Source organism: Lissotriton vulgaris, chromosome 4_1 (assembly GCF_964263255.1).
Source record: "Lissotriton vulgaris chromosome 4_1, aLisVul1.2, whole genome shotgun sequence".
Taxonomy (NCBI): Eukaryota; Metazoa; Chordata; class Amphibia; order Caudata; family Salamandridae; genus Lissotriton; species Lissotriton vulgaris.
In genome coordinates, this window is record NC_141691.1 from 1064318410 (window position 1) to 1064338529 (window position 20120).

The 20120-nt window shown below is 44.9% G+C and overlaps 1 protein-coding gene across 1 annotated transcript in view; it reads left to right on the forward strand.

Annotated features, from left to right (window-relative positions):
* Positions 1 to 20120, forward strand: part of MARCHF6 (membrane associated ring-CH-type finger 6) — a 1612715-nt gene that overhangs the window by 475286 nt on the left and 1117309 nt on the right. The window contains exons 11-12 of the mRNA XM_086965293.1: positions 3744 to 3802; positions 4956 to 5036. Coding sequence (XP_086821419.1) covers positions 3744 to 3802; positions 4956 to 5036 — 140 coding nt within the window. The remainder of the gene's footprint in view (positions 1 to 3743; positions 3803 to 4955; positions 5037 to 20120) is intronic.

Sequence of the window (20120 nt, forward strand, 5' to 3'; positions counted from 1 at the left end):
TGTCAAGACAACAGAGATCCGATCAGGGCTGCCGGGGTGCCTAGCAGTACTGAACTAAGGGCAGTGAGGGGGGGCTTGCAGGGGGGGATTTAAGCATGGAGCGGCCGACGCAGTTCGGTGGAGACTGTGCGCAGGAGCAGAGGTTGAGGGAGGGGACTGGTGCGTGAGTTGGAGGGGTCGTCCTGCACAGGCCTTTCATCCTTTTCGGGCCAATTGGGATGGGGGTTTACTGCACTGGGGGGACAATGCGGGGGTCGGGCGCTGTCAGGAAAGGTAATTGCAGTAGAGGATGTGGAGATGGCCGAGGGCGATGGGGGCGGGGGGTGCCGCACAGACAAGGGTGACAGTGTGAGCGAGCGGAATACATGAGGTAGCAAACGGTGCAATACAGGAGGAAGAGTGACGTGTGCAGGTTACGAGAGAAAAACAAAAAGTACAATTAGAGGTATAATACTGCAATATATGGCAGACACTCAAGAACAAGAACAAACGTTAACGTTACGTAGACAAGAGGAAAGTGGCGTGTGCAGGTTACAAAATGTAGGTTACAAAAGAGTACCAAAAGACAACAGGGAATGCACGCCCACCTGACGAAAGGACGAAAACAAGAAACGAGGCAGAGTCAGCTCACGCTGCCTGCACGCGCCAGTCAGCCATTCCAATGAAATCTGGTGCGAGGCGTGGGGGGAGGGGGAGGGGGAGCGAGCGAGTGGGAGGGAATGAGCATATGGCGAGTGGTGGGGGTGCAGCTTGGGAGCGCATTCCAATGAAGTCAGGCTGATGTGAGTGAGGCCAAGCGCGTGCAGGCGAAGCGCCACGCTTCAATAGATCACATGCATTGGGAGGAATCCGCTTGGTCAAGGAGTTTGGTTTAACTCCTATACTCTCGTCTATTTATCCCTGCGGGATAGAATAGTCGAGACCTAATAATGTCATGAGCAATGCCAATAGCTCTAACTTTAACAATGCTGAGACCATTGCATTGTAAATGCTTGTTCACATTGCTGTCTACAACAGGATACGTGTTGGAAAGAATGTCCCCAGTGCCTCAATATTAAGATTTTTCCAGGGCCGTATTAAATGCTTCTAAGTTTATTATTATTCGTATCATTATTTGAGAGAACCCTGATTGAGGAGGAGATGGCCTTCGTTCATATTTACACATTATGCAACCACACATTTGTATTACTCAGCATGCTTACAGTTTCCTGAAAATAGAGATGATTAATTTCCACAGATTGACATGACATTTAGTTGTGTGGCAACTTGGGGTTTATAACCCAGATCCCTTGGTAAGCTTGTTGTATAGCCTTATTGTTTTGTGAAACCTTTTACAATTGATGAAACTCTTCGGGCAGTACTGTGTATGATTGACCATTGGATTGTTGTTTTCCACTCTTCTGAGTGCAATTTTTCCTTAAAGCTTGCACTGTGAAAGAGACTATGAGCTAAAGCTGCCTATGGGGGGATAACTGTTTGCCATACTAGGGCCACCTTAACATTTTGAAGTTATTATTTTCCTCTAAAAGTAATGAACTGCAATAGATTTCGTTTCCAAGTTTTGGAAAAAAAGGACCCTCCTCTACAATTAATTTACCTTTAGGACACAGGGGCCCAACCGTGAGCTCAAAAGAGGATTGAAAAGGGATAAGGAGTGCGAGAAAAAAGATACATGATAAATAACCTTCAAAAACCTACCCCCCTCATCCTTTTTTTGAGATTGGCCCCCAACAAAAAGTAGTCCTGTATGCTTTTAGGCTCACCTACACAACAGAGAGCAACTCAATACAGTAGAATAGTGACACTCTACAGAAGGCACTTCATACATTTGGAGGCTGTGAAAGACCTTAACTGACAAGACATGAGTGAAAACAGTGCTTACACCCTGTTCTTCCTTGTTAAGCATCGCTCAGAAGCCCTTGATATAAATACATTACTTGCCACCTTCTCACTATTTACAGCAAGCAGCTCTTATGTTCAGTCAGAGGAAGATTAGGATTTACTACATAAATATCACCTTATAAACATTGCCCTACTAAAATATCTACTACCAAAATATAATAGTATATATAGAAAACTATAGATTTACTATTCAGCCGCCACAACATATATCTTCCAAGTACATAGATGTGGACCACAGAATAGTAAAGCCATACATAGTCTTATATAGTTCATTTCACAATATTTGTGTCTATATTCTAGGTATGATATTTTGGTTGAACATTTTATTTATTAATAATTGCTTGTAAAAAGCACAACTTACACTCCGCAAGGAGTCTCTTGGTGCTTGATAGCTTTAAAAAATGGACAATAAGCATGAGTTGTTACTGTGAAAAGACTGGGTTTTAAGGCATTTCTGAATTTTAATATCGGGCTAACATCTAGTTTCTGAAGGCATGCTCTTCCATATTTAATCTCCTTGTACTGTGAATGCCCTGCCCCCTAGTTTGAAGATCTTAACTGGGGATCTTTGAAATTGGCAGATCTGAGATTTCATGGGGGAATGTATTTTTTTAACTGTCAGAAAATAATTTAGAGGCTAAATCCTTTGAAATGTTAACGTTTGATGAGGCTGATTTAAAACTATGCATTTTCTTACTGAGAGTCAATAGAGTTGGTGGATCTGAATAGAGATAACCTGTGGCTCTGACAAGTGTGTGTTGAATTCTTTTGTATCCGGGCCAGTGATTTTTGGAGAAGAGCCAGTCAGGCAGAGTTTTCATGTATCAGACCTGATTAGGCAAAAGCTGGTGCAATCATTGAAGTATGGTAAAAATATATAACCGATACTATGGCACAAAATGTGAGTCAGTAGGAAGTAAGATTTAGTGACATTGGTGATCTTGTTCCAAATTCAATTTGATGTCGATTCGGACACACAGATTTTGCTTTACCGATGTTGGGTTGGGACATTCTCCAAAATTTGAGGCCCATGAAGAGGGTTCTGTGATTGTAAGGTTATTAAAGATGGGAAAAATCATTTTTGGCCCATGCAGGAGGCAACTGTATCAATGTGGCTGATATTCCTGACCGGATCTGTAGGGCTGTCTATTAGTTGAAGACAATTTGTCTGTTATCTGCATATAAATAATTCTTAACATTAAATTGTTTAAGGAATGTGGGAAAAGGTTGACTGTAAAAGTTAACTATGAAAGGCGACAGATCAGAAGCTTGGGGAACACCCTATTGTAGTGCTGTAAAGGTAGAACAAAAATGGTTTTGCTGAATTTGTTAGGATCTATCCGAGATAAGGAATTCCAACCAGGAGTATGCTTTATCTTTGATCAGTAGAGATTTAACACAGCTAAGATGTTCTGATGATCAGCCGTATCTAATGTGGCTGATAAGTTCTGGAGTATAGTTACACAATACTTGTAGGGTGTATGCAGGAGAGTCAGCCAAAGCAGCACTACTACCCGAGGGGGAGACAATCACCCTGCATGGACCTCTGTCCACAGCACAGAAACTTCATCCCCCTATCGGACCGATCAAGCATTCACTAGAGATCCCCAGGGCACAGTGACAGGCTGAGGAATATGGAGCTGATAGGGAGCCCCAAAATCCGTCATTCACAATCATTCACCTTGGGCTCGAGTTAAGCATGCTCCCTAACTTTGTGCTTAGATTGTTAATCTTTTAATGCCTCTTTATGAAATATTCAACATATTTCTATGTCTAGGAAGCTGATTTGTAACTGGAATGTATTACATTAAAGTCTTGCTTTATTTGTCTTTGTTCTCCAGCATTTTGTCCGTATCATATTGGTCACTTCTCTATTGTTGGCCTTGGATTCGAGGACTATGTGAGTATCTATCAAACTTTTTTTTTAAACTTAATCCTGCACTCCTACTATCACTGCAAGTATGTGGTACTCGCCTTTGCCATTCCCTGATGTAAATATTTGAAGCTATGTTTTCGTATGTCAGTCTTTTTTCGGGCGAGTGGTAATCTGGTTGCCAGCGTGATGTTCATCTCATCCCAGGTCTCCAACTTTAATCATGTGTGAAAGCAGTAGAAGTTTATTAAGTTCCCTTCTTTAAGTCATTTTTACCAGTAACCTATGAAACCCTTTTTGAACATTGGCTATTAGTAGTGTTTTTACAACTGCTAGCCCAACTCTGGTATTAGTCTCTTAAATTATAAAAAGACAGTGCATGTAGTTATTCATAGTAAAATGTGAATGTGACTCTGTTAAAGCAACAAAAAAACTAGCTATGTTTTTAAGATAAACATTTCATGTTTTAAAAAAAAGTCTTAGATAGTATACTTGTTGCTTACTGATTAACACAATCCAATATATGTCTCATATTTAGATTTTTTTTTTACACTGCATTACCTTTGGATAATCGCATATTTGTTGTTGATGGTGAATTACAGTAATGCTATCAGTTTCTGCATGTGAACAGTCATACATAAATATATATGCGTGTATGTGGGTGTATATGTGTGTGTGTGTGTATATATATATATATATATATCGCAGACTTCACCTGAAAACATCCACATGGAACTGGACAGACTAACGCGGGCCCAAAGTTCTTCGTGCAGAAATATTTTATTGATTGCTCTGCATCGCCGCCACAACGCGTTTCAGCCCCACCTGGGCCTTGATCACATGACGCTTTGCGTATTTTTTTACCAGTATTTAAAGTGCCAGTGCAAATTAGAAACAGTTGTGCAAGTAGTAGACAATGAAGACATACTGCATAGTGCCTGAACGTAATACATGTTAGTGCCCACATTACAATATATTTAATTATATAAATCTAATAAATACATTGATAAATATGCGCGTAAATGCAAAAAGTAGGACTTTAAAATTCAGTGGTCAAATATGGACCCAAATCTAAATGGCATTTATCTATCTCTCTATCTATCTATCTATCTCTCTATCTATATCCATATGTGTTTGTTACATTTCTATATATAATATATATTGCATTTCTTTCCACCAGGTTCGAGCATCTCATTTTGAAGGCCTTATCACAACCATCGTGGGCTATGTACTGCTGGCAGTCACATTAATCATATGCCATGTATCCTTTTCGAGCTAGGATGGATAACTTTGATTCAATATGGTCCTGTGTTTATTATTTCCTTTGAGATACTCTATACCTATTTCAGATCTGTTGTTCCAGCCGTCTTCACACCTCACGTTTGTCTGTGAGATTTATTTTGGATTTTCAAATCAATGCTCTTTGTTGTGTCGCTGCATGGCTTCTTTTACTACTTTGTCAAACCTTTCTGCTTTAGCTAAAATTGACCCAATAACACCACTGGGTTTAGGCTCCCAACAGTAAGGCCAAGCCTCAAATAACAAAAGAACTTACCAGATGCCAATACTGTTAATTATTTCAACTCCTTTTTGGAAGTGGCCATATTGAGAATACAACAACATGTACCATAGACTTCTTTTTCTGTCTGAAATAAATCTTTTTCTACAAAGAGTAGCAGTCTCCTTGCTGGCTCCAACTCCTCTCTGTATCCGTTAGCGATTACCGATGAGCCCAAGTCGGTGCTTTTAAGCAGCACCAAACAGTCTCAACCTGCACCACATGGGCATCAAAAGCGGACTGTACTAAGAAAGTGTATCCGCCATCTTGGGCTGGGTTCAAACCATTAGAACTTCCTCGAGAGCCATAGCGGTATAATTCCTTAATCTACCTACGGGACTTACGTATTATAAAAATAATGGTTGTAAGGCATTCGGATTAGCAAAATTACTAAAAAACGCCCTATACCGTGTATTTAAAGACATCGCTTTCACCCCTAACAGCCCCAAATCAGACTGACCTCGACTTCATTCCTGATAGTGTTTATTATTTGTGTGTATTTGAATGTAATAAATCTATACTATTGTTATTCCAGACAGAGGTCAAACTAAACATTCCCGTTTTAAAAAGTTTTTTTATATATATATATATATATCTGTTTTCCTCGAAGTCAACAATAATTGCTGCATTTCTTCTTATTTCCATATCCAATCTACTAGATCTAATAATTGTTAGTGCTCATACGCTAGCCTGGGAACCCTTACGATCTCATTCTCATAAGTGTCCTCTGTCACAAAGACAGAAGAAAATCAGAGTATAATGGGTTGTAATACATGATTGCATTTACATAAAATATTTACTCGTGTCCTTTATCTTACAGGCAGGACAATATTAGTGCCCCAATAGTTTTACTTAATAAGTTTCTCCCATTCCTCTCGGGTGTTCAATCCTTGCCTGATCGTATTACAAATCGATATGTACCATTGTTCCCTTGATTTTCTCTTATCCTCCATGTTGCCACCTTTTCCAATATGAGCCACTCAAACTCAAATTCATTGTGTCCCTTTTCTAAAAAATATGCCACCAATGGTGCATTCGGTTTGTTAGTTTTGATAGCAGACCTGAGCTCAAGCAAGCGTATTCTCAACTCACGACATGTCTCTCCCACATATGCCTGACCACAGGGGCATCTCAAAAGATAGATAATGTTCTTACTACGGCAATTGTTTAAGGTGTGTGCCACAATGGTTTGTCCATTGTGCTTTATTTCCTTTGCCACTATACACTGTGGGCACAACGTACATTTGCCACATCTAGTACTGCCTCTGACCATAGTATTGTCAATCGATCTGTGTCTGAGCGGGTTCCTCCCTATAAGTATGGACCAGTTCCTTGCGCAAATTTGTGTTTCTCTTATATGCAAACACTGGTCTATCTAGGCACACGGTTTCTTCAATATTTAATATGTTCCAATGCCTATTTATTACATTCTTGATGTTATTGCTAATCTCATGGAATTTGCTAACAAATACTATCTTGTTCATTTCTTTTTCTTTTTTCGTGCCGTCAAACATGGCCTCCCTATTATAAAATCGGGCTCTTTTAAAAGAATGCAATATCAGGTTTTTGGGGTAACCCCTATCTGTTAGTTTTGTGTTCAGAACTTGTGTTTATAAAAATTGTCCAACTCCGTACAATTCCTTCTAAGACGAAGAAATTGACTAAATGGTATTTTATCCTTTTGTGATCTGGGGTGGAAGCTGGAGTAATGGTGCAAGGTATTATTGTCGATCGGTTTCATATAAAGCTCCACCTTCAAACTTCCACTTTCACATAGGTTTACCCACATTTGTATGATTGACTGGTAAAGGCTTACTTTTTCTTCAAGAATGCCGGATAAACAGTCGGACAGCGGTGGATCTGTTATAGATACAAATTGAGTGGAAAAATCCTCTCCCTTATTAAAAAAAGAAAAAATAAAATTATGCAGCAAATAGGCTTCTCCCATGAATGGGCGCTTAAACAGTCAGTTGTGGAAAAGTATTCCAGATATGGGAAACACCAGCCCTAGATTTGTTCACTGTGGAAGAAAAGTTAAAAACAATGCTGAAACGTTGCCTCAAGGCATTACCATGCTAAGTCTTGGCCAATGCACAGTCAATAACCTGGTGCGGAATATTTGCACATGCTTTTCTGCCAATACCTCTAAATCTGATAAAGACTTCTAGACGCAGATAACCTACAGTAGAACCATCCCCAAGCATATGACTGGATTCAGAATTTGTTTGTGAGCAGTACCCCTGCATGCTGGTATGTGGCGTGGTTCGGCTCCATGTGTCATCATTTAGCTCTGCGTGGCGTCGTTGGTGCCGGAAGTGATGTTTGCGGTGCCTAGATATGCACCACCCAGTCATTTCTTCAATTTCCAGGACAGTCAGCGCAGATTCAAAAAGAGCTACCCCTTAGTCACTTTTTGACTATGTTTGTTTTCCTGCTGTTTCGTCAGTCTTTTTTAGGTCTTACCTCCTGGTGTGGTAGATTCCCATACTGGGCCTGACACCAACAGATTTCAGTGACGGACCCGCAGCTTGTTTGCCTCTGGTGCTATCAACAACACAATGACCCGAAAGCCTGCCCTGACACCGGCAACTTCCAGGCCTTTCGCTCCTTTCGTGACCCTGGAAGGGGCATTCATCCGCATCCTTACCGGCCCGGCCACTATGGTGCTCATGATTGCTAGCCTCTGATTAGTCACAGACATGGTACCTACCGACCCAGTTTGTCGGGTGGCCAGCAGTCTGGTCAATCCATCACCTCACCAGCAGCCGCATCCTGTAAACTCTCCTAGTCTGCCCGTTTACCACCATGGCTACACATGGGAGGCAGGATTCACCATCACCTGCCCCGATGGCAGTTCATAGCATCGGACGCTTGGGTTTGGCAGATTGTCCAAAGGGACTACTCCCTCCTCTTTGGGACTACTCCCTCCCCTTTGGGACTACTCCCTCCCCTACTCCCTCCCCTACTCCCTCCCCTTTGGGACTACTCCCTCCCCTTTGGGACTACTCCCTCCCCTTTGGGACTGTTCCCTCCCCTTTGGGACTGTTCCCTCCCCTTTGGGGCTGTTCCCTCCCCTTTGGGGCTGTTCCCTCCCCTTTGGGGCTGTTCCCTCCCCTTTGGGGCTGTTCCCTCCCCTTTGGGGCTGTTCCCTCCCCTTTGGGGCTGTTCCCTCCCCTTTGGGGCTGTTCCCTCCCCTTTGGGGCTGTTCCCTCCCCTTTGGGGCTGTTCCCTCCCCTTTGGGGCTGTTCCCTCCCCTTTGGGGCTGTTCCCTCCCCTTTGGGGCTGTTCCCTCCCCTTTGGGGCTGTTCCCTCCCCTTTGGGGCTGTTCCCTCCCCTTTGGGGCTGTTCCCTCCCCTTTGGGGCTGTTCCCTCCCCTTCGGGGCTGTTCCCTCCCCTTCGGGTCTACTCCTTCGGGTCTACCCCTTCCCCTTCTGGGCTACCCCTTCCCCTTCTGGGCTACCCCTTCCCCTTCTGGGCTACCCCTTCCCCTTCTGGGCTACCCCCTCGCATTGGTGGCTACCCCCTCCCCTTCAAGGCTACTGCTCACCTTTGAGGCTACCCATCCATCCATGCCATCAGATTACGACAGGCTGACGGAGGACTACTTATCTCTTCTCCATCAGGCTAGTTTGACCAAAGGAGCCATAGAGAGTGTGCCAACACCAGAAGTAGGTTGTGGTTGTTATTCCTACTACTTTCAGGTGCCCAAGAAGTTGAGAGGCCTTCGTCCTATCCTAGACCTGTGTTTTTTCAACATCTTCCTCAAGAAGGAGAAGTTCAAAATGCTCACTCTTGCTCAGGTCCTAGCTGCATTGGACCCAGTAGACTGGATGGTAGAGTTGGACTCGCAGGGCACTTATTTTCCTATTCCCTTCCTGCATGCGCACTGCCGTTAACTGCGGTTCACAGTGGGCCACGAGCACTTTCAGTTCGCTGTGCTCCCATTTGGCCTCACCAGCACTTCTTAAGTGTTCACCAAGATGATGGTGATGGTTGCGGCTCATCTGTGGAGATCAGGGGTGCCAGTCTTCCCCTATATCAACAACTTGCTTTTGAAGGCAGACTCGCCGTAGGCTGTAATTTCCCACCTCCAGACTACCGGAGACCTCCTGCATTCACTGGGGTTCACTTTCAATGTGCCGAAGTTCCAGCTGACTCCCTCTCAGACGCTCCCTTTCATCTGAACTGTACTGGACATGGTGCAGTTTTGGACCTGTCCTTCCCATGATATTAATGCTATGATGCTAATGTTTCAGCTTCTATCAAGGATTTCGGTGAGAACGACTCTGAGGCTGCTGGGCCTCATGGTCCGCTGCAGCCCATTAGCATGTGCCTGCTGTGCTGTAGGACCTGAAGTTCTAGTGGGTGCAGCATCAAGGTAATCTCGCCCACATGGTCCAGATCTCAGAGGAAACTGCGAAAGATCTGCAGTGATGGTTAACATGCTGCGCATGGGTCAGCAGCAGAACCCTCTGCCTTCCCTACCAAACACTACTGCCTGGACAGTCATGTCTGTAGAGATGGGCATTTTGCCGGTTTGTTCCTGCAGGACTTCTTGAGGAGGTGTTGTTTGGATATCTATTATACTATATGAGTTTGCGGCTAGAAATCTCTATCAGATGAAGAAATTTCGTGCGTTCGGTAACGCCTTATCTGGTGGAGACTCTAGCTAGCTGCATATTCCTTACCGACGCACCCATCCTCCCTGCTCTGCGAACTGATTTCTAGTGACGGGGCTTTCCTCTTTCAGGGCCATAGTTTTCCACACCAGTGGTCAGTGTACTTTGTGCTTCCTGCTTCTGGCATGGAAAGTCGTGAAAAGTAGCTGACGTCAGCGTGCCTGGGTGGTTCCAGTATAGGCACTGCGAATGTCTCTTTCCTCGCGCACAACGCCATCAACACCAAGTAGACCTGATCACCACCACTTACCGGCACGCAGGGGTTCTGTTCACAAACATTTTACGGATCTGATGCCTGGGGATAATTCTAAGGTAAGAAATCTGCAGCTAAGTAGTCTTTACCAGGTAAGGCGTTACTGAAGGTAGGTTTCTTGTTATTCTTTGATAAAGAAATATAAATCTTCCAACATGGTACTCATGTCAGTGGCTGGAGGTGTCCATGTCATCTCATACAAATTGCTCAGTAGACTGGTATCTGAATACTTGCATAAAAGGTTGTTCTGACGCTCCCTCTCATCCGCTCCACCCCAACCAGCCAATTTTATGCTCACGGTTTGGAGCAGACGTCTCTAGTGATACTCACCAAGTATACTGTTCAGATCCGGAACACTCACCCAGAGTATTGTTTCACGAGTTTGAAGCATCCCTCTGACCACTATGCACACCTATGAATGCTTCTCATAAAAGCTAATCTTGGTTATCCCCAGATACTCCTTCCAAGTGCCGTATTTTGGAATCTACGGCTGGTCAATGTCCCATCACAACACTGTCCTTGAAAGATACGGCTCCAACTCATACTGCATACAATTTTCTCGAATCCTCTCTAAAAACGCAGCTAAAAACTTCAAACACAAGCTCCTCAAAGAACACCCAGAGACTACAATAACAGACATCTTCTCTAGTCCAACCTACGGATGTCTTAAAACGGATTTCATTTTCTACACCAAGAAATCCTCCAAATGGAGAGAAGACATCTTACATCAATTCCATGTAACGAATATTCCCAGCGTCCCTTATGGATCTACACTTACTAAAGCCCCATTCCATGACTTTAGTGGAGAACTGTCCATAACCATTTACAGAAACGGGAACATCCTAATCCAAGCCTCTGAAAAAAACCTATCAATTTTTTATCTCCACTTCCCTGTTTTCGGTGCCTCCATGCCGCCACCCCTCTCCCAGAGAAGTCAATTACGCACCCCCTCCCCGAAGAAGTGAGCCCTCTTCTCTCAGTCCTCCTCACACTGTCCCCGCTACCCCTACAGCCTCTACCAATCGTCCTTGCACTGTGTCCAGTCCTCCCTCAACCTCTTCCATTCCCAGACTCCCTGAAGTGTCGGTCTTGCAACCAATAGTACTTTCTCTCTCCCCTTGGCCCACCTCCACTGCCTAATTTGATTTATCTACAGCATCCCAGTCCCCCAAACCCGCAGGCTTGATACTTCCTTAGCCCCTGTCCCAGCCTTCGACGAGCTCCATCATACTCCACTCCCTTCCTTAGACCCACCCGCCTTTCAACTGATCCCTATAATAGCCTGTCTAGAACTCAATGTAAACGCTGTTCTTGATTAAATCTCGTCAATGTGTAAGGATGTAAAGGTTCACCACATCCTGCCCCAGCCTCACACATCCAAGGCAACACCGATCCTCCCACAAGCATGTACACTGACCCCCCATTCTTTACCCCTAGCCAAACTATCCCCTACATGCATCATCCCCTCAAACCCAGATGCACCACGAATGGAATGTTGCAGCGGGATGATGAAACGATGAACATCACATATGACAGTGCTCCAAACCAGCAATGCCACCGCACAATCCTGGTCATCCTTTGCGCTAGTAGGACTTCTGTCTCCACTCGCACTTTCAGGCCGCCTGCCCAACGAACTGTCATCCAACCCAGTCAGCCTGTTCCAAGTTCATTGCCTACACTATGCTGCATGCTACAAAACTGTTGAGTAGCAGTCAGTCATGCAACTGAGATGGCAGAAACCATCCTTCGATGCAAAATTGGCATCTGCTTTTTAACTTAAACCTATATGAACTACCACTCATCCCCTTTCATTGAGCTCATCACTCCACCAGGCTACTCAATCGTTTGTTGCGACTGCAAAGATTGCATTGGCAGTGGATTCGCTATTATCCACAAAAACGACATTTGCCTTGCTCCCTTCGACACTACCAAATACCTTAGTTCTGAATATTTAGGAGCTTAGCTCTCCACCAAAGGCCCCAATCCCATCAAATTCCATGTCGTCTATTACTCTCCTGGTGAAAATCCTCAATTCTTTGAAGACCCAACAGACCTAATAACGCAAAACTCCCTAAAAGGCAGCACAGACATTTTACTTGGATACCAAACCTCCACCCAAACAAGGTCAAAGATCCAATAGTACAAGCCCTATCCACTCTCTTTGAGGTAAATTATCTCACTCAAAACTGCAACAAACTAACAATAAGAGCTCCACCCTTGACACAATAATCTCTAATTATAATACCTTATCCCTCCACTACATCCTTTCCTCGAACTGGTCTGATCAACACCTAATTCTTTTCGATCTCAGTGTTTGTTGCTGCTGGATCGGAATGCGGCCTGCGACACTGTATCCCACAGCAGCTTTCTTGAGCGGTTGTGGGATCAAAGAGCTGCACTTTTCAGGTCCTGGAGAAGCCTTTCTGCTCTCAGACTCTGCTGCTGGCCCAGGGGGAGCCACAGGACTCATCCGCAAGCTACAGAACATCCAGAACGCCGCCGCAAGACTGGTCCTCAACCTGCCAAAACACTGCCACATCTCCCAGCACCTGCGCACACTCCACTGGCTCCCCGTCGAGGCGAGAATCACCTTTAAGATGCTCACCCACGCACACAAGGCCCTCCACGGCACCGGACCAGCATACCTGAACAGCCGACTCAAATTCCACGCACCCCAAAGGACCCTATGATCAGCCCAGCTTTCCTACGCCGTGGTCCCCCGCACCAGAAAGACCAGATCGGGAGGCCGCTCCTTCTCCTTCCTCGCGGCCAAAGCATGGAACGCCCTTCCGCTCCACCTCAGACAGACAACATCGCTCCCCATCTTCGCAAGAAACATCAAAACCTGGCTCTTCGACAGACCCCCTCCTTGATGGAATGGAACCTGCACCCCCCCCCCCCCCCCACCCCCTCCCCCACCCCTAGCGCCTTGAGACCCTTACGGGTGAGTAGTCGCGCTTTAACAAACTCCTGATTGATTGATTGACAGGACTCATCATTAAGCCCTACCCTTTTCAATTCAGTTCAAAAAAGCTTTAGTTGACAAGACATGTCTTAAAAGCATTGTTACATAAAATACTTGCATTGTTATATAAAACAATGGGTTAAAATATTTTTTTTTAAATATACAAATCCTAAAATAAATAGTTCATTCAGCATAATACATTGAAAAGAACACATTTATGAGATGAGCAGTGAAAGGGGTAAATACAAATAAGTAACAAGAGTACTAAAATCTTTTGGGAGCGCCAAAGCTCAAGAGTAGAGTACTAATGTCACATCAGCTGTTAAACATAATTATAAGTTCAATGATTCACAGACAATAGTTTTAATCTTATAGACCATATCCTTAATCTTATAGACCACATCCATTTCAGAAACTTGGCTACTGGAATTGCATAACAAGGTGATGAATCAGTACGCAAGATTTTCAGGGCAACACTACTTAGTCTAGTACCCAAATTCCTACAAGTCTGCACGAGCCATACTTTATGGGGGCCAGCAAAGGCGGGGCAGACAAACAAAACATGGGAATAGGTTTCTTCTTGATTAAAACAAGTAGGGCATTTGTTGTCACCTAGAGAGGCCCATTTCTCAGTGAAAGACTTTATTGGTAAGCAACCCATTCTAAATTGAAAGTAAGGTTTACAATCTAAAGGTTTTAAAATTACGTCCCAATAATGCTCAAAGCTTGACTAAGGTTTAAATGTTAAAAAGCTCCCCGTCAGGATTGTACAGTCGCTTTTTCTGATATTTTATTCCACCATTTCTCAGTATTTTTTCTTAATTATATTTTTTGATGGGAACTGGATTCTAGATGGTGTTTCCCACAGATTCAGCAGACCCCTACTGTTCAGGGCATTTCTAATGTCGCGTAGCCAGCTGATTTTGCGGAAATTATCTGCCTCTATGATATCCCTAAGGCCATCTGCAAAGATAGCCAGTTTCAGGGTACACCAGATTCGGCGGCAGTATAAAACAGGGCGTAGCCTTGCTAAGTCTACCAGTGCTTCCCTACCTAAATCATTCAATAGGGGTAGCACAGGAATATTTTGTGGTAGACTGGTGATAATTAGAAGGAACCTATTTTCCTCTATGCCTAGCTGTGTAAGTTTCTCATAACCCCATATAAGACCAAGCTCACTACTATCCCATTATAAATCTCCAGCACCGGTACAACTGGCTTTGTCAAAGACGTTTTAAATTAATTATTTAGAGCGCCAGCTAATTGGTGATGTTTCAATGATACAGTATCAATGTGTGGCCTCCATTTCATTTCCTTCTGCAGGGTGAGCCCTAGGTAAGTAAACGTGTCTGCCTGTTCTAGAGGTGTCCCATCCAAAGTTATTCTCTCCCTAAATGTTCTATGCTATTTAAAGGTCATAAAATTTGTCTTTGCTGCGTTAATTTTTAGTCCTCAAAAGGAGCAAAAATCTTCAAAACAAAGCAACGCACGCTGTAGATCACTAGGGTTTTTTTAAATAAGCGGGTCGTCTGCGAACATTAGGATTGTAATCTTTTTGCCTGCTTATACCAGTGCATCAGTAGGGGTGATAGTTAAAAATGTAGCTACTCCATTAATAAAAAGGGAGAATAGTGTGGGTGCCTTAACACACCCTTAGTACACTCCCTTCACCACAGAAAATGGATCTGTGGTATTCCCCTGCAAGCTCTATCGTATTTGTGCAAATAAATTCTCATGAAGGCAGGAAATAAGGGAGAGCAAATCCATAGGCATCCCCCAGCTCGTGTAGCACCACCCAGAGTTTGTTGCGTGAGATCAGGTTAAATAATGATTTAAGGTTGACAAAGGCAGCATACATGCTACTCCTGACAAGGACTACAGTCCCCCAGTATATTAGTATGAATCAGTCTATAGTACTAATGGTTGCTCGAAAGCCCACCTGGAGTGGGTTTAGGATATCATTAGCATCTATCCACTCTTGGAACTTTGCCAGGACAAGGCAGGCCACCATCTTTTGAAGAGAGTTGATTAGGCTTATTGGCCTCTAGTTTCCTGGCAAACACTTATTACCTTTTTGTATTTACTGGCATAATCTCCTCCCTCCTCCAGGTGTCCAGGATGGGAGTGCTATGAGCAATGCGTTTGCCAACAGCATTATTTATATACCTGCTCCATTTAGCCTTATCATGTAAAAAGAAATCTGCCGGAATGCTGTCAAACCCCGGCACTTTCCCCCCTGCGATGGCACTATGGGCTGTACTTGCATCGGCTAGGTCAAAAACGTTGCCTTTTAGATAAAAATGGTTGGGGGAGAGCTCACTAATCTCTTCATAATCTTTGGCATATTGTGTGGCGCAATGATTTACCCAGGAGTCTGGTGCTACATGGGTTTTGAAGGGGCATTGGGACTACACCTGTACCCTTTTTTACTCGGATACATTGGGAACTATTCCTGGTGCATGCTAATTTAAGAATCTGCCATCTGTTTTCATCCCACTTTTTTTTTAAGCATTCTCCAGCACCGCCTTATAGATTTTCCTGGTATTCTGTACTCTACGCAGATCTCCTAATCTAATGGCCTCCCCTTAGTGTCTGCAGGCTTGCTTGAATTCATTATTAAACCAGTGGTGCTGGGGCTTAATACAGTTCTCCTTAGCCCTATGGGGCCTTTGAAAGTGTGAGCGCATTTTAGCAAATGGTGTATTATGTATTTCTGTTATTTCATTAAATGGCTGAGAATTAAGGAGAGAACCCCCCCATCTCTGCTAGCGCGTTCTCAACATCACTGGCAATGGTGGACAAAGTATCTGGTTTTTCTAGGATCATAGACGACCATTTTAGTCGATGCACGTCAATTGTAATTTGCAAGTCTCTGGTGGTGGATAAATTAAAGGGTTGTGTTGGTTCTTTTAGGTTCCTAAATTAAAATACAGAACATTCTGTACTTGTACCCCCTGGCTGATATCGTTGGGCGGCATGGTTTTCAGATGCCGACGATACACAGCTGGTTGTCACCCTGTCACAGAATTCTACGGATGTGGCTGTCTCGTGGAGGGCCTGCCTTTCTGAGGCAGCACAAAGGATGGACCTCAACTGCTTGAAATTAAATGCAGGCAAGACTGAGGTCCTCATCCTCTGAAGGCACCCCACAATTTTGTATCTTGATTTGTGGCCTGCGTCACTTGATTCCTTCCCTTTGCCAAAGCCTAAATTAATAATTTAGGCATTTTGTTTGAGCGCATCCCAACTTTGGTAGCCAAATTACGGCTTCAGCAGGTAAATGTTTTGGCAGCCAAAGTCTCTTAAGAACACCATCAATCTGCTCCCTGCATCTGCCCAGAAGTCCATGAACCAAGTGGCAGTGATTTGACAGCTGGATTACTGCAGCATTCTTTATCTTGGGGTCTCTCAGTTCAATCAATCAATCAGACGTTTAGTAAGCGCAACTACTCATCCATAAGGGTCTCGAGGCGCTGGGGGTAGGGGGTGGGTGCACGTTCCAGTCCATCAAGGAGGGGGTCGGTCGAAGAGCCAGGTCGGAGGTGGAGCGGAAGGGCGTTCCATGCTCTGGCTGCGAGGAAGGAGAGGAGCAAGCTCCTGATCTGGTCTTTCTGGTGCGGGGGACCACAGCATAGGAGAGCTGGGCTGATCGTAGGCTCCATTGGGGTGCGTGGAAATTGAGTCGGCTGTTCAGGTATGCTGGTCTGGTGTCGTGGAAGGCCATGTGTGCGTGGGTGAGCATCTTGAAGGTGACTCTGGCCTCAATGGGGAGCCAGTGGAGTGTGCGTAGGTGCTGGGAGATGTGGCAGTGTCTTGGCAGGTTGAGGACCAGTCTTGCGGCGGTGTTCTGGATGTTTTGTAGCTTGGGGGTGAGGTTTTTGTTTATCCTGGCGAATAGTGTGTGCTGTAGTAGAGTCTGCTGGTGATCAGGGCATGAGTGACTGTCTTTCTGTGTTCGAGGGGATCCATTTGAAGGCCTTGCGTAGGAGGCGAAGGGTGTGGAAGCAGGAGGACGAGACTAAGTTGATCTGGAGGTCCATTTTGTGCTCGGAGTCCAGGATGATTCCCAGGTAGCGTGCATGGTCTGTGGGGGTAGGCAGGTTTCCGAGGGCGGGGGCCACCCGGTGTTGTTCTAGGTGTCGGGGTTTGGACCCATGATGAGTACTTCTGTCTTGTTAGTGTTTAGTTGTAGGCAGCTGTTTTTCATCCATTTGGCAACTGCTTCTATGCCTTATTGAAAGTTGTGTCTGGTGGTATTGGGTTCGTTGGATAGGGAGAGGATGAGTTGGATGTCGTCTGCGTATGACACAATGGTGAGTCCATAGGTTCTGACGATTGGGGCGAGCGGAGCCTTGTAGACGTTGAAGAGCATAGGGCTGAGGGAGAAACCCTGAGGGACTCCACAGGTGGTTGGTGTAAGGTCCGAGAGCAAAGGGGGGAGTCTGACCCGCTGCGTTCTGCCGGAGAGGAAGTAACGGATCCATTTGAGGGCTTTGTCCTGGATCACTGCGTTAAGGAGTCTGCCTACTAGGGTGCAGTGAGAGACTGTGTCAAACGCCGCTGAGAGGTCGAATAGGATACAACATTTTCAAGGTATCGCAACAAGAATTTTAGATTCTATTAAGGACACGAAGGCGAGGATTATGCTTTCTCAATATCTTCGCTACTCAACAGCAGCCAATGAGAAAAAAGTAAACATTATAATAAACTACATATCCCATGAGGCTTTGAACCACGCCTCCATCATCATTAACCAATAGCAGCAGAGGTTAACATACAAAATAACGAGGCACCATCTTGGCTACCTCTTTCTTTGCAAAAACAGTCTTTAAGTGTCCGAAACCAAACAATAGTCCTGACTCTCAACGGAGAGTAACACTGCAGATCCAATGAAGCAACAGCCATCATCCAACGACGAGTATATCCATACCATGGATCACTGAAGCATTAATTCTGCTAGGAATCAGTTCCTGAAACAGAAACAAGTTTGAAAATAGGTAACCCATACAGGTTTGATATCTCAGGGTGGGAAAATAACATTACATAGTAACTCTTATGCAACATGACAGTTGACATCTTACCTGTCCCAACGGGTGGGATAATCCTCGCCTCGGTGTCCTTAATAGAATCTAAAATTCTTGTTGCGATAGCTGGAAAATGTTGTATTTTATGGCAGGCCCGGAGGCTCATATTATGCTGGTTCAAAGCTAACCAACAACAACCGAAGACACATGCGTAATAGGTTTATAGTAAAACATGTTAAACATAGAGTCTGAAGACCAATCTGCAGCTTTCAAACTGTCTTCTAAATGAGACCACAAAATATATGCCTTAGAGGCCATAGCGCCTCTGGCAGAATGCGCACCATAAATAGAAATGTCAATCCCCGCTTCAGACATAACCCACCTGACCCAACGCGCCAAGGTGGCCGCTGAAACTGGACGAAAAGGCTTTTGAATTGTCAACAATAATTGACCCAAGGGATTCGTGTAGGAGAGTAGGATATGCATCCTATGGTTACCCCCACTTTTTGCTATATTTCACTGGTTTATTGACTTTAGTCTGGCTGGGGCCCTGCTAACCCGGACCCCAGCCTAGCTGTTCTCTCTCTAAATTGCTTGTATGTACATTCGGTACACTTCAGATTGGTTACTGAGTTACCCTTGTCAGTCGCTAGTATATGGTACCTTAGGTACCAAGGGCATAGGTACCCCAGATGCCTACCAGGGACTGAAGCATGTATTATGCCACCCCTGGGAAGCCTTCCAAAATGGCACCACAGGTCTGCACTTGCAGCCTGGGTAAGGTGGTGTAAGCACCTCTTACTTAGATATAGTATACCTGTATCTGCCTTTTAACACCTTGGCTGCTATGACTCCCCCCCCCCCCGGTGCTGGATCCTTTGTTTTCCCATTGTTCATGACGAGCTCTGCTCGTCACAAGCACAGCTCCAGTGTGCCTCATGACGAGCTGAGCTCGTCATGAGCAGCGAAGGGGTTAAAACAGACACATATTACCCTCTAAATCACACCTATGGCAGGTCTTGACAATCCTGAAGGCAGAGTGCTTGGTTTTGTGTGAGAGGGTGCCCAAGCATGAGCCGAGCCCCTCTGCAGCTTTCGGAAATCCTTCCTTATGGCTGTTCTGTGATACAGCCATACCATATACTCTTAAGTGCATTATAATCCTTGCGGTTAATGCTAACTTTGGATTGGCTGCATCAAAACATGTTGTGTTTGGTGTCAAACACTTTGGAATACTACCCCCCCCCCCGCCAGATCTGGCGGTGGGGGTAGCATTACCCCCTTCTAGAGGGAGAAGACCTGTACACACTGGTCTAACCAGTAAAAGTTAAACAGAGCCCCAGCATCACAAAATGGATGTTGCTACCACAGACACGAGTCTGACCTCTTGCTGCTGGACGAAACATCCCCAGACAGACTTTAGTGTATTGGGGCAGGGTGGGTGCGTTCAGGGAATGCTTTTCAGACACTGCCTGGGGCACACAAGGTGTTCCCATGCATTTCCCAGTTCAAACCGGTTGCTGGTGCACTCAGCCCCAGCTCTGACGCAAAACTGGACAAAGGGGAAAGGGTGTAACCACCGCCTCCCCAGGTCATCCCATAGGTGGGAACCTAGAGTTAGTCCAACCCCTAAACTTGGTATAAGTATAGGAACCCAGGCACTAGGACTTCAGATTACCCTGGACGAAACTCTGAAACATAAATCTTGGACCTTCGACATTCCATATCGACATCTCTGAGGCCGACACGAGATCCCAGCAAAGCTGAGATCTGCAGCCGACACGCGAGACGTGGGACCAGAACTCCTGGACATCCAGTATATTTGCTAGTGCATCGACTTCCCGAAGTTGGGCACCGGGCTATTTG